The sequence below is a fragment of the Aplysia californica genome, unplaced genomic scaffold (assembly GCF_000002075.1).
Source record: "Aplysia californica isolate F4 #8 unplaced genomic scaffold, AplCal3.0 scaffold00214, whole genome shotgun sequence".
NCBI lineage: Eukaryota > Metazoa > Mollusca > Gastropoda > Aplysiida > Aplysiidae > Aplysia > Aplysia californica.
In genome coordinates this window covers 698,736-714,120 of record NW_004797484.1, presented here as the reverse complement: position 1 = coordinate 714,120, position 15,385 = coordinate 698,736, and the positions used below count along the sequence as shown (strand labels likewise).

Genomic DNA, 15,385 nt, shown 5'->3' with positions numbered 1-15,385 from the left:
GATGATGATGATGATGATGATGATGATGATGATGATGATGATGATGATGGTGATGATGATGATGATGATGATGATAGTGGTGGTGGTGGTCGATTCGGTGGTAGTGAGGGCTGGCTATGATTGCTGGTTATATATATATTTGTCACCGTTGGGTATGTTAAATGATAATATCGCTTTTACGAGTGCTATAGTGTTGCTGCCGTTGTTGATCTTGTTGCGACTGGGAGGGAGGTAGCACTCCGGCTGACAGACATACTCAATAAAACTAATTCCCTTTCAGGGAATCGAACTTACATATTCTGCCAACAACGCCTGTGGTCTATAATTAAATTTATTAAGCAATCTTTATACGATCGTCAATTTCACGACATAGTAAATCTTATGACATATTTTAAAAATCCCACCAAGGATTATTAAAGATGAAAGGATCGTTAAAGATATGCTTGTCCTTTTCTTTCATACTTTTTGTGTTGATTACAAGCATAAACATTAATTCCACCGGGATTTCCGCGGTGCATGGGCACTAGCGGCAAGGGGAGATCACTGCTAGTAGACGAGTTGTTGTTCTTGTTCAGCAGAAGTTTACGTGATATCCGCACGACAGGCTGAGGGTCACATGTTATTATGTAATATTGACAGTCAAGACACGAACAACACTTATTTATTTATTTATTAATGTATTTTATTTATTTATTTCGCCCTTGTCCGAGATGGCGAGGAGTTGGATCTTACATAACCTAAGATCAGGGGTGTGGCTGAAAGACAGCAGTATGAACGGGGCCAAGGAGTAGCAGTAGAAGTAGAAAGGCTGCAGAAAAAGCCAGGAGCCCAGGGGAGGGTGAAAAGGAAGACAACACTTAGAAAGAATCAAAAGTAGACAACGTGCATAGCGACCACCCATGAAACCCCATTGCAAATGAGTAGCTTGCACCATGGTTTAGGCTTTACTACTGTAAGATTATTTATAGGAGGCGGTACCTTTGAACCTAAATCATCATAAAGTCTCTGATAAGCCCGGGCTTAGTAGGCCTACGTGAAGAGCGTTTATAAACTCCTCGTACAACCAACAAGAACGATGAATCGGGGATTCGAACCAGAGTCACCCGCTTCATTTAACAACGTGATACCAGAACCCACTTGTGGAAGAGTGACCCCTTCCCCTTCTCCCCGGACGGTTGCCTCAAATTGAAAGAGAAAAAAAGCAGAGAGAAAAAGGAAAATCGGACAGACCCCACTCCCCCCACTCAAAAACAAAACAAAACAAACCCAACCAAACAACAACAACAACAAACAACCTTTAACCAAAAAAAAAAACAATAACAAAAAAGAATGAAAATATGAGACTTGTTATAGATCTAGTGAGATAAAGTCAACCAAGTGTGATTGCTTCATGCTGATTTTACGTGCTAGCCCATATTACAGAGGAGGAAATCAGCCGTTACGAAAGAGAGAGTGTAGAATGTTATTTTCGCGTCAATTCAAAATTATAATATGCTGTAGAACAGTAACATTGGACGATATTTTCTGATATCATACCCACATGAACGACACGTTTGTCCTTCTCTTCCTCGTCCTCGTCCGTTATCTTTTTTCTCCTTCTCCTCACCCTCCTCCTCCTCCTTTTCCGTCTCCTTCTCTTCTTCTTTTTTTCCTCCCCCCCCACCCCCCTTCTTCTTCCTCCTTCTCCTCCTTCTCCTCCCCCTTCTTCTTCCTCCTTCTCCCCCTCCTCCTCCTCCTTCTTCTTCTTCTTCTCCTCCTCCTCCTCCTCCTCCTTCTTCTCCTTCTCCTTCTCCTTCTTCTTCTTCTTCTACATAATAACACTCGAGAAGAGATAGATATCACCTCATTCAATTCATTTTCGAATGCCCTGTGTGTGAGTAGGGAGGGGGGGGGTGTCAAGGGAGGCCTACTAATCTAAGATAACCAAATAATAGAGCAGGAAAGGTTGCCAATAGGTAGATTTAGCTCAGTCGATCACGACAAACGTAAGGAAGGAAAAGGTCCGAATCCGAGTCCTTGATATCTCCCCTAAACATAATCTTGATAAATTAATTACAAAAATATAATAAGATAAATTAAATTTTATTGATCCCAGGGGGGGAGGGATTGGGTTACAATGGCAAACATACACTAAATATTTTTATATTATACACATAAATACATGATTATAAATACACAGGCCCCCACATACATAAATATGTAAATATATACCTACGTACAAAAATACACAATATTATATTACACCAATTCAGAACATTTTCACAAACTTGCCATAGTAGGTCGCCACTGTTGTTTGCTTTGGGGTTTTTTTCCCTTTTTTTTCTTGTTTTTAAAAAAAAACTAAGGTTGTTGTGTCTTACTCAAGGACACACCCCAGTGACCACCCACTTAAACCCCGTGTCACCGACACTTACTGGACACTGCTTTTGAGTTTGAGTCTGAATTCACTAATCACTTTGCCACTGGGGCCCTCATTGATCAAATAGAAGGCCTGCATAACAATTGAAGCAAATAATGAAAAAAATAAAAGCAACAGTAAGCCTTATTATGGGCCTACATGTATATTAAAAGAAAAAAATAAACTGCAAAAAGCTGTGCTCAGCCAAGACGGTGATTGCTACAGGCCATACACATATTCTTATAGCTTAAAGGTGAAAAACCATTCAATTGAAGTAGAAAGAAAACGGACGATTGTATTCAAACACATCACTCCCAAATACAATGTACAGTTGAACCTGTCAAAGTGCGCAGACACAGTGGCCGCAGCTGCAGCGATGCACTTTAAAGTTACTCGCCGCGTCTGTTCCGACTTTTTTTCTAGCAAACACAGTGGCTGCATCTTTCGGTTCGGTCCTTTGGTAGGATTTCCCAAATGTGGCGCATACTCTTGCGTCAAATGGATGAACAGCAAGAGTCGGCAACAGATGCAGTCAAGGCCATCACAGTGCTCCACAATTTCATTATCATGCAAGGACCTGGAAGATCGGTGCTCATTGAGGATGACGTGATTGAGCCACGAGCAGGCGTACCAACGTTCGACAGACTAGAAGTTATAAGGTGCAGAGCTACCAAAAGTGGAATGGGAAGTGAGAAATGCTTTCATGGGATATTCCTCGTCACCGCATGGTGCATTGCCATGGCAAAACAGTAAATGCTATAACGTCTGATCAGTCCACACTCTCATTAAAAAAAGGTTATCATTGCATCTCTTTTAATAAGCTAAAGTAGGCCTATAGTTTAAAACAAGTATACAAGTAGAACAGTGTAGCCTACGTTCAGACAGACAGACAGACAGAAAGAAAGAGATAAAGTTCTTACCATTGCATCCAACTTTGTGGGCTTCTTTCTTCCATTCGGTCGATATCATGGCCCTGTTGCAGTAGTTTTGATCTGCTTTGTCATAAAGACATCTTCTTTTTTCAACTGCGTGTATTAATGCCTCCGATTCCATTGTAGTCAAAATGCAACAATTCACTATGCTACACGCACTACACAATCACCCCTCAACAGTTTAGCCGCGCAGCAGACGCTCGAAATTTGTGTGCAAGTGCACACGCTGAACTTTTTCTGCTCCGTCCAGCACTGCGTCTGCTTCGCGCCCACTGTAGCGCCGTGCATTCAATCCTTCGTTAATAAAATTTGGCGATGCGACTTTTTCGGAGAAAGACGTCGCAACCGAAAATGAAACGTAGGAGAAGCGTGCACTGTGTTTATGGCCAAAGACAGCTACCCATTGTCGAGGAGAAAAGTGGTTGTCGTAAACAGGACGTGTAAGTGTAATTAAGTCGTCGATAGTGTCGATCATATATAAACACACATGTACGCTCACACACACACACACACACACACACACACACACACACACACACACACACACACACACACACACACACACACACACAAACACATATACACGCACACATACATACATATACATACACATACACACACAAGGGGTTGGGGGGGGGGGGAGTTGGGAATGGGAAATGAAATGGTCGTTTGTACAGGTGATTATCTTGTATAGGTGATCGCTAGAGCAGGTCCGGCTGTTTACTGACCGCTGCAAAAACACTTACTAAACAATGGCTTCATGTTTTGTTTTTTTTGTTTGTTTGTTTTTGGTAAGTGTTTTACGGCGTTCGCAACTGCATAAGGTCATATGAGCGTGCGGTACACAGTAAACATGAGTTGGTAGACAATTTTGAATTTTGCCCTGGTGGCGGTCGAAGCCTACTCCTATCGATTTTAGATCACCAAGAGATCTTTAACGTGCGCAACTTGCACATGGACCCTCCGGGATTTTTCGCCCGAGTCCGAGAAGTCTGTCTGTAGATCTTTCCTACCATAAGATCAGGGTTGTGGCTGAAGGACAGCAGTAAGAAGGAGCCAAAGAGTAGCAGTAGAAAGGCTCAGAAGGAGTCAGGGGCCCAGAGGAGGGGCAAAGGAGATGAGGGGGTGAGGGTAGAGAGAGGAGACGAAAGCAGGCGACAGAATATTACTAGAGAGCAGGAAAGGGAGTGAATGGAGACAATTTAAGAGAAGAAACTTAACCGTCGCTACTCGGGTTCGAACCCGGGAACTTTGAATGAGAGCCAAACACCTTAACCTCTACGCCACGAGAGCCCCCGCTCCATGCTCCCCTTGCCACAAACACTTACTAAACAATGGTTCCGCCCCCCCCCCCCCTTCCAGACTGGGGTATCTTTGGGCCATTCCCAAAAGGGGGACATCAACATGTTCTTACAGTAAAACTATTGTAAATGGGCTGATTTATCGATGCCACGCTCATACTGCGCCGGAACAACATAGGGAAAACTGCTGCTTTTTCTTTCCTCATCCTGACTATCGTCAATTTTCCTCTACTTCTTTTGTATGTTCGTCACTCTCTTGTGAACTGCTTTTTCCGGGGTGCCTTGATAGTCGAAGCAGAATTTGTGCTGCTGAGGCAAGAAAGGTGAGTAGAGTAAGCCTGAATCCCCTTTTGGACTTCTCAGTTGACATTCATCCATTGGCGCTCATAAGACCTTATGCAGTTTGAGAGCGCCGTAAAAACTTTACAGAAACAAAAACAAACAATGGCTCCATGTTCCCCTTCAAACAAACACTTACTAAACATTGACCCAATGTTCGCCAGGTGGTCGTAATACATGTAGCAGGTCCGGCTGCATAAAGTAAGCTTATACAGACTGACACACAATCACTTACTAAACAAAGGCTCCATGTTCCCCTTGCCGTCAGCGGAGACCCGCACGATGTTCTCCGAGGGGATCCGGAGGACGTCAAAGGTCATGACCTCTTGCAGGAGGCTGCTCGCGATCCGGTCGTCCTCGCAGTAGATGTACAGCAGGGGGATCCGTGTGTCTCGTATAGCTGCGGCTGACCGCAGTATCTGGGATAGTTTTGTTTTTAGTAAACATTTTACGGCACTTGGAACCCAATTAGGTCATACGTGCCGAAAAATACGAAGTTTTACTAGAGTGTAACAAACACAGAAGAGGAGAGATACGAACGATGGATGTTTGATAGGAAAGAATGGGGAGAGATACGGACGACCGGTGTTTGACGGGAGAGAAGGGGCAAACCACACCACAGCCAACTACACCCTGGGAGGTACGGACCATCATTGACTCCAATTATAATACATGTCCATGTAGTTCACTGTTTGGGGATAAAATTATACATTTTGCTTCTTCCTTGCTTGTTAGTCCGTCTACTTGTGTGAAACAATAAGTGTGTACACAGAGGTAATAGCCCAGCTTGGGCCGGAAGCCGGCCTCCTAAATTACCTGAGATTTGTCAATGGGGGCGTTATACCTTAAAAAAAAATTAAACTAAGATCATATCAGAAAAAACAACAATGGTGAAATGCAACACTATTAGTTATTTACGAAGAGGGACTTCCAAGTTTAATGTCCATCTCTGAAAGGACCGAGCAAAAGGAGAAATTCGTGTGAAGTGACTTTCCCAGTGACACAACGTCGGATCGAGCTGAGGCTCGAACCCTTGAACCCGCAAATATCGTGATTACGGGTCCGGTTGCCTAACCACTAGACTACCAACGCCACCATGGCCAGAAAGAGGGACACGTACGTAACACAAACAAACACCTCGGGGTGTGCGAGGGGCCATAATAGCTAACATCACGTGCCAGTGCTAAGGTCACACTGTGTGACTAACTGGCAAGGAGCTTAATTCCTCCTTACTAACTGGTCAGTTTAGTTTTAGTTTTAGTAAGAGTTTTACGGCACTTGCAACACAATAAGGTCATATAAGTGCCTAAGATTAGAGGTGTTACAAGAGGGTAACGGACACAAAAAGAAGGGGAGATAAAGACGATATTTTATGTTTGATAAGAAAGTAGATGCAAACCACACAAGAGCACCTGCCAACCACCCACAGGTCAGTTTGTGTTTACAATAAATATTTTACGCAAACTCGCCCCCCCCCCCCCCTCTCCAAACACACACCCAGTGATTACAAATTTATATTTTACGCTTCACGGCCTGCCCCCCCCCCCCCCAAATTCAGAAGAAAAAATACACAACCCCCAATTCCAGTAATCAGTAATTACAAAATATTTTCCGCCCCCCCCCCCAAGTGATTACAAATAGTACGCCACTTTTTAGCCCCCCCCCCCAATTTTTTTTTAATGTTTAAAAAAAATATTTTTAAAAAAATAATAAAAAATATATATATATATATATTATATAAATAAATAAACAAAATGAATTTTTTAAAATAATAATAATAAGGAGAATAAAGTGTCGGCCCGCTTATGATTACCTGTCCGTTACACCACAGCGGCCAGCTGGTCATACAGTGTAGTACAAGGGGGAGGTAAGAAAGATAAAGTCAGGTGTTCGCGCCCGTTACCTGTTTCTCGCTTTCTATCAGTTGCTAAAACGTTAAAAGTAACGACCTGACATCAGCGTCTATGGAGTATGGTGTAGCGGTTAGGCTCTTCGCCTATCGCACACAGAGGACCCAAGTTCGATTCTCGTTTGGGGAGAATTTCTGTTGAATACCTCGATCTTTCAGCTGAGGTGTTATTTCCCTCTTTGCCCGGGTTAGCCTTAAAAGATAGGTTTGAAGCCCATCTCCTCGACGATATTGTATCGATGGGGGCTAAAAAAAACCCGACCTACCCTACATTGAAAACAAAGGAAATGATGACCTGACAATACGTATGTGTTCCTCTGACCAGGGTGTTCACAGAACAGGGTCAGGGGTCAAAGGTGTAAAAGTAAGGCCTTTCACCGTTGCACTCAGAAGACATGTGTGTTCGTTTGTCCAAATGTGAAGTTTCATTTATCGGGTATTTCAGTCTATCAGATGGGATGTTATTGTAGGGTTGAAGAAGTCCCCCCCCCCCTTCCCTCGAACACACACACACACACACACACACACACACACACACACACACACACACACACACACACACACACACACACACACACACACACACACACACAACGACACCAACACACTCTTCCTAATAGTGTTCCCATGGGAGGTGTAAAGGTTTTGTAACCACTAGTTAATCACACATGTGACCTTTGCATTGGCGCAGGTTTTCTCACTGATTGCTCAACAGGTAAACAACAGTATCAGACCTTGTTTACAACTTTGGAGTCAAACAAAAACACGTAAGAGGTTGAAAATATTGAAACATTAAGCAATCACAATATCACGGGACACATCACGAGATGTTTGAGGCACGACGCATAATAGACTGGTGTATGAAAACCCAGTGTCGTCTCGAGGGGTGGGGTTTGCAGCTTCAGCCCCACCTGATTTTCTCCACCAAAAAGTTCCTACTAACTGAATATCACTTGGGTCTTGACCTTGCATAGCTCAAGGCCGAGACAAAACAAAGGGTGGTTCACTTCAGTTTTTTATTACGTGAAGCTAAGCCCACTGTCAAGAGACTGAAACAGCAGAATTTTCGCATCCTGTCGAGGATGTAAAGCAACAGAAATATTTTAGTAATGAATGGTTTATCATGAATGATGCACCATTCAACCAAAAGTTCAATGGCAAATTTGCTCAACATAAAACCGACGGACACAAGTCATACATGTATAAAGACTCATAGGTGAGTCCATTTTTCGGGTTTCAAACGAGGCATTGCAACTAACAAGATTTTAAGACATTTGAATCTATTTATAGTATTTATAATTTCACTTTGTTTTTAATATTACGTATGTTTCACTGTCTTTTCAGTCCTTATGCATCCTTTATAATCTGAATGATCTCAGTATTAGATCACGGCAAACCCCACCCTCTTTACCACCCATCCGACGCTGCTGTAAAAAATGCCCACCCACTATATGTAGCATGTCACAAGCAAGGAAGAAGCGCAAACAGTATCGCACCGCCGAACAGTGAACTACCAGATCAAGACACAGGACAGAGACCATGATGTCACGTCATAGAGTCCTCTCTCTGGCACTGCTGGCTGTGGTCAGCGTGGTCAGCGTGGAGTCCGGCAAGAACTGGGTCCTGATAGTGGCCGGAGCTAAGGGTTACGACAACTACGCCTCTCAGGTAAATACAGTAGGGCCTGACCCTCTTAGCATCAATACAACTGTAATTTGGTTCTACATTGTGCTAGATCTAGATCTAAATGTTTCATGATTTTATATATGTTAATATACTGAGTTGCAAAAGTTCTGTCACACCCATTATATTACGATATTTTTCGATACAGCGTAAGAACTGCAGTAAAAGTTAAAAAGTGTGACTTGTGTGACTTATGAGACGCCTTGTGCAAGAGCAGACGAAAAAAATCATAAACCGGAAGTAGTGCGTGGACAAAGTGTCGGTATTGATTTCTCTAGGTCCACGTTGAAATCAACGCTTCCTACACACAACATTTGCTTTGAATCACGTAGTCAATGTGTGAACACATCTTACACACTATGAAATTCCGTACTTTTTAACGGTTGGGTACTTTTTTTCACCTGTTTTTCCAAATAAAAAACTGATAAATGCAGAAAATAAAGAGGATGTGTGTATGATAAATTCTTAAATTGTGCTTTCTGCTGTTGCAAGACACGTAGATGTGTGTAGAGGAACCATCTAAAGCTTGAACAAACGTTTTAAAACCACTAGAACTGTCCAAGACAAGCCTAGGCGAGGACAACCAAGGACGACAACTCGACGTCAGAATTGGGTTATGGTCAACACCCCTGTACGAAACCAGTTCCAACTAAGTGCACAGACTGCCAGGTACTTCGGACTATCTTTAAACACCATTATTAGATAGTTATAAGATCGTGGGTTACCTGGTTATCGCCCTTTGCGGGGAGCCATGCTAACCCTGTTTCATCGAACAAATCGCCAAATTTTGGCACAACAACATTGGCAATGAAACTAAAGACGTTGGTAAAGTGTCTCTTTAAGCAATTGTGAAGGTTTTAATTCATTGCATTGACGGAAGAGAAAAAGTGTTTAAAAGAAGGGGATAGAGATTTCCCAAATCCAATGTCCCCCAAGAGGCCTGAATCGGTGGCTGAAATGTGATGGTATGGTGTGGGGTGGAATCTCTGCTCTTTATCGTACACATTTGGTTACTTTTCAAAGCAACCTCAAAGGACGGCGGTATTGTTTCGAAATTCATCGTCACGTTGACTGCCCTACATGGCACGGATGATGGAACGTGCCAACAAGACAACGCCGACCACAAAATGGCTACGATCAGTGAAAACTCCTTCCAAACTCATCACATCGTAGTTCTGGACTCGCCTGCAAGACCAACAAGCCTTAACCCAACAGAACATTTATTCTGTAAGATGGCCTTGACTGGAGGATTAGAAACTGGCCGCCCTCCGTATATACTCGTCAGGAACTGAAGACTGCACTTCACAAGGAATGGCAGGGGATTCTTCAGACAACCATAAGGACATTAATTCAGTCAACAAACAGATGCTTTGTATCAGTAATTCAAGCTGGAAGAGGCCACACACCATACTGAGCAAACTTTGATTTTGGATTTTGTAAGGGTCAGTGTGAATAAAATTATCTTTCTTGAATAAAGAAAGACATTTGTCAATTCTTTTCTCGTCATGTTGGCAGAAAATGAATAAAAATCTCGTGTACCAAATTTCTCTTAGCTAGATAGAATAGTAAACGAGTTATTGTACTTTTAAAGTGGGTGTGACAGAACTTTTGCAACTCGGTATATATACAGTCGAATACGGAAGTTGATGTCGAGAGAGTGAAAAAAGATCAACCCATCCGAAGTTCAACTTTGCAGTTGGGATCTGTAAAGGAAAAGAGGTGCTGGGACCCGAGAAAAAGTCAGCTTTACCGAAAATCACCTCACGCGAGTTCAAAATAAGCGGATTCGGCTGTATTGATTTGTCTGTGGCACGGTCAATAACATAGCTAAGCAAAATCCAGTTGAGAAACCCTTTAATTTTACAACAGGATATTTACCCTGAAATTTCATATACCTATTGGTAACTGTTTCCTCACCAAAAACATACTACAAGTAGAAAGCCACATTTCTCGTCCTGAAAGGTCTAATTTGTCTTGATTTTTTTAGGAGGGAAGGGGGGGGGGGCGTAGATATCTAGAGTACAGGATCTAGTTATCCAGAGAGTGGTCGGCGGGGTTCGCTGGAACGTCCTGCGAACGCTCAGTCCGTTCACCTGATAGTTCTGCCCAGGACAGATGGTTAGGCCGGCTAGATTCTCTTAAACCAAACAAATAAAATAATCGGATCTCTCTAATAAAACCGTAATGTTCCTTTTATACTAAATAACTAATGAGCCCAAGATAAAACCACTTCAAAATGGTGACATGGTATAAGTTTAACGCCTATATCAATACTGTTAGGTTATCAAACAGGCGGGACCTCCGAGTTTAAAGACCATCTCCGAAAGCACTGAGCCAAAAGGGAAATTCGTGTAAAGTGCCTTTTCCGAGCTGAAGCCCGAACCTCCGAGCCCCCAATCTCACGATTACAGGTCCAGTAACCTAACCACTAGGCCACGGGCGCCGCCTAAATCACTTCCAAGTGTACCCGTTACCAATTTTGTAAGTTAAAAATACAAAGCAATACAAATGTCCCCATGTCCCCTCCCCCAAGGTAAATTTAAATATTATTACCAGCTGTGTATGATAACTCTCCGCTAAATTTACACCTGTAAACCTTATTCCCTAGACAAATATTGTACCTGCAAACTGTATCCCTCAGGAAACAAGTACACGTACCTGTACAATCTTATCCCCCGGATTTAATATCACCACTCGTGCGTCACATCCTTCAGTGAGACGTTAACAATCTATATTCTTCTTTAGAGTAATTGGTCGCTTTTAAGCACAAAGGGGCTATCCCGAAAAAATGCTGTTTTGAGAAAATCGATGATAAAGTTTTTGCCCCTTGTTCAGTTTCTTCAAAAGACAAAGGGTTTTCTCTATAACCAAACAAATATACACACCAATGAAACCAAATTTCTCCTATGGGTAGGGCAATGTCCATTCTTGGTGTAGGTCAAGATTTCTGGAAGCCCCCGGAATCTGAGTTAGCCCGCTTGTCCTTAAAAGCGACCAATTGTCCCAATTGTCCCACTTAATAACCACTTCATCAAATTAAATCAATCTGTACAGCTTTTCTTTGGCGCCATCATTCATCACTAGCCTCTTTCACTCTGGTTTTGGGTATAGGCCGCCAACACGAGCTCTCCATCCGTCTCTGTTTTAGGCAATTTTCTCCACCTCCAGCTGGTTGTGTCTCATAAAAATGATAATTATTATGCCTGAGATCTGCCTTTAGATCTCGCTCCTAGATGAACCCCGGCCTTCCTCTCTTTCTCTTCCCCCGGGGGTTCCACCTAGGGCTTTGTCTTGTCACGCTGTGAATTGGTCGCTGTTTGGTTCGTTTCCATAACGCTGCTCAAAGTGAGATTGATAAAGAAAGAAGTTTAAGTATGTTTAACATGAGGGGGAACATCCACCCCAAGGGTGGTTTTATCAACCTGGTTGCTTAATGAAATATCGATAAGAATAAAGTAGGGTATGGATTTCATTCTAAAAACCAGCGAAACGCTAGTTCAGCAGTGCGTGTATGCATTTGAAATCTAATCCTACTGAAAGTACTCATAATAAGTCACAAACAGGCCACATCAAAAGTATGAATGGGTACTTACTTTTTCGATGCTTAGGGGTGGGTCTTTACACGTGTCTTTCCATAAAATGTGTCCTTTTAAAGCTTGAAACAAAAACAAGGCGAGAAAGTACAGAAAGTGCCCTGTATTTGATTCAGAAAACTGTAGAATTCTGCACTAAAGGGGTCCATACACGTTCCAAAAAAAAGCGTCACCATTTTGCGCCAAAATTTTGATATCAAAATTTAGATGCAAAATTTGACTGTGTGCAGGGTGTTTTTGAAGTAAAAAAAAAGATTTGAATCAAAATTTTGACAGATCAAACCCGTTATATATAATTTTTTGACGAGTCGTCCCATTTTGTGTGTGTGTGGGCCAATGTAAAAAAAATAATTTTGACCAAACTTTTATACATGTATTTTGCAGGTGACCAGTGAGAAGACAGGATCGTTTCTGCTTCTCTCGTACTCTCTCTTTCTCCATCTCTTTCTCTCTCTTTCCTCACTCTTTCCTTAATCTCTTTCGTTCTCTACTCCTGCTCACCTCTCGTCTCGCTCAATCGATAGTCTCTCTCTCTCTCTCTCTCTCTCTCTCTCTTTCTCTCTCTCTCCCTCCCTCCCTCCCTCTCTCTCCCTCCCTCTCTCTCCCTCCCCCTCTCTCCCTCCCTCCCTCCATCCCTCCCTGTCTCTCCCTCCCTCCCTCTCTCTCTCTCTCTCTCTCTCTCTCTCTCTCTCTCTCTCTCTCTCTCTCTCTCTCTCCTGTAATTCCCCCTTTCTCTCTTGTGTGACCTTTTTTTTCATATCACAAATGAAACCGAGTGTTCTATTTTTCCCACTTTTTTCTTTTACTCCGAGTGTTCTATTTTTCCCACTTTTTTCTTTTACTCAGAATGTTTGTGCGAAGAAGAAAAAAAGCCACAGAATGCACTCACCCCCCCCCCCCCCCAGCATATCATTTCCCTAGCAGCCCACCTACCAATCCCTCTCCTACATCTCACGATTTCCCCTTCTGTACATGTCGAAGATTTCGACATTACTTAATTTATTTTGATGGGGAAAAGAAACCCACTGAGCCGTGTGTGTGCAATTGAGCATCAAAATTGTGTATCAAAATTTCGCATAAAAATTGTCAAGCATAACTTTGACGCTTTAAAAAAATAAGTTACGGTTAGCCTTCCTTGCCATTACATGCCTGTAATAAAAAAAGAATAGGATTTTCCCAGGATTGGAAAGGGAGGGGGGTGGAATTGGTCTACTTTACTTTACCTCTTCAATAAAGTAAATGTCACAATGTGTATACCTTTCTCCCATGTAAACAACACAATATTTTATACTGCTACTTTCATAACACAGATATATACCAATTTTTGTACTACTTCCCCAAGATAAATCGTATATCTAGAAATACAAAGTTCTATCTGGTCAGTACCTAAATTTGCGAATTCTGACTTTAAAAATGTTGAGTTTCACAATAATAATAATATGCCAAGCTTTTTCGAATGTAATTCTTTGAATATCTTGATAACAACTCCAAGTAATCTTACGATTTTGATAGAGCAGATAGAACATGTGGTTTGGGGCACGAGGTCTTAGTAACTCCAAACGACCGAAATTGTTAGAAGAACTTTGTAATTCTAAGATAACAAAATGTCATCACTTTCTTAAACTCTTCCCGCCGATAATGCTCAAATTTCCTTGCCAGTCTTAGCCATAGACTCATAGAGTGCGTACATTTTTCTTCAACAAGTACTCACTTACCCCGCTGCTATGTTTAATTGTGTATGTATGTGTGTTTCTTCCCCCAGTCCTGCACGTGCCACGCCTACCACACGATGCGCAACAACAGCATACCCCCAGAGAATATCGTCCACATGTCTTACGATGACGTAGCTCATAGCCGTTATAATCCCATCCAAGGAAACCTCGTTAACGTTCCTGGAGGGCCGAATCTTTACCCCGGATGTGAAATGGACTACCGGAAGGACGAAGTCACACCGGAAGTCTTTCTCAAAGTTCTCACAGGCGACAAGGAGGGCGTGAAGAAGCTGATTGGTAGAGACGGTAAGGTGATTGCCAGCGGTCCCGACGATCATGTGTTCGTCTATATGATTGATCATGGAGGCCCAGGGGTCTTCTTCTTTCCTTCTTTCGTAGAGATGCACAACACCGACCTCAACAATGCTCTCAAACAGATGCACAAAGAAAACAGGTATAAGAAGATGGTACTTTACATGGAGGCCTGCTTTTCGGGGAGCATGTTTGAGGGTATACTTCCGAAAGACATCAATATCTACGTTACAACGTCCGCGAACGCCCACGAGGAAGCATACATGTGCTGTTGGGACAAATTCCGTAAAGCGTACGTAGGAAGTGTGTATGATAACGCCTGGATGTACAACACAGACAAGGCAAATCTCCACAAGGAAACACTCTACCAGCAGTACGAACTCGTGAAAAAAGCCTGCAACACTAATACAGACGTGAGTCACCCCCAGCAGTACGGAGACGTGAAAATGAACAAGGAACACCTCGCTCAGTTCCAGGCAGAATCAGAGCTATACAAACCCGGCGTCCGTTATAATACGCACGACACAGATGAACACACTCTGGGGTCAGAGTTCAACTTTGCCGGAATCGACCTCAATAATCCCGCCATTGACATGGTTCAGATCGCCACCACGGCCCGTCGCCTCATCGAGTCACGTGATCTCAGTGGTCAACAACGGGAAGAGCTCGAGGCCGAATTACGTTATCTGATGCTGATCAAGAAAAAAGCCGAGTTGCTGACCAAAGACATGGTCAGGGCAGCCTTGTCCAGCCCCAGAGGTGTGACGGAGACCGACATACTGACCGGCAAAGAGCGAGTCGACAACTCTGAGTGTTACAAGGCTGCCCTGAGCCTCTTCTCTGCTCGATGTCCAGGCATCGACATGGGCAGGTATCCATTCGTCAGGAGAAATCTACAGGCCTTTATTAACCTCTGCAACCACCAGCCCCAAACTGACGTCATGAACGCCATCATGCAGGTCACGGAGAAGTACGGAATTTGCCGGGCTCTGTAGATCCGACGGATCAAGTTGTCTTCGGTTCCCGACTACCTCCCCTTCCGCTAATTTCTACTCTTTTACTCAGAAGTTATTTGCAGTGCGTCTTTTTATCTTTTACCTTATTACAAGTTTTAACTAACACGGTGTCTTAGTTTACATTCTTTCGGTCCTTTTCCTACGCCATACTTGACACAGACACCTTAAAGAGGGAATGGGATGTGTGTGT

At 42.9% G+C, this 15,385-nt stretch overlaps 2 protein-coding genes across 2 annotated transcripts in view; one reads left to right on the top strand and one right to left on the bottom strand.

Annotated features, from left to right (window-relative positions):
* Positions 1–5,205: 5,205 nt before the first annotated feature.
* LOC101861366 overlaps positions 5,206–15,385 on the bottom strand; it is a gene marked incomplete at its 3' end in the record, with an annotated part of 22,056 nt that continues 11,876 nt past the window's right edge. Inside the window, 1 exon segment of the mRNA XM_013083156.1 lies at positions 5,206–5,388. Within this exon segment, the coding sequence (XP_012938610.1) occupies positions 5,206–5,388 (183 nt within the window).
* On the top strand, positions 8,316–15,300 carry LOC101857488 (legumain). The gene is made up of 2 exons (XM_005099462.3): positions 8,316–8,547; positions 13,918–15,300. Exons 1-2 carry the CDS (start codon positions 8,419–8,421, stop codon positions 15,172–15,174), a joined length of 1,386 nt encoding a protein of 461 aa, XP_005099519.1. The 5' UTR covers positions 8,316–8,418; the 3' UTR covers positions 15,175–15,300.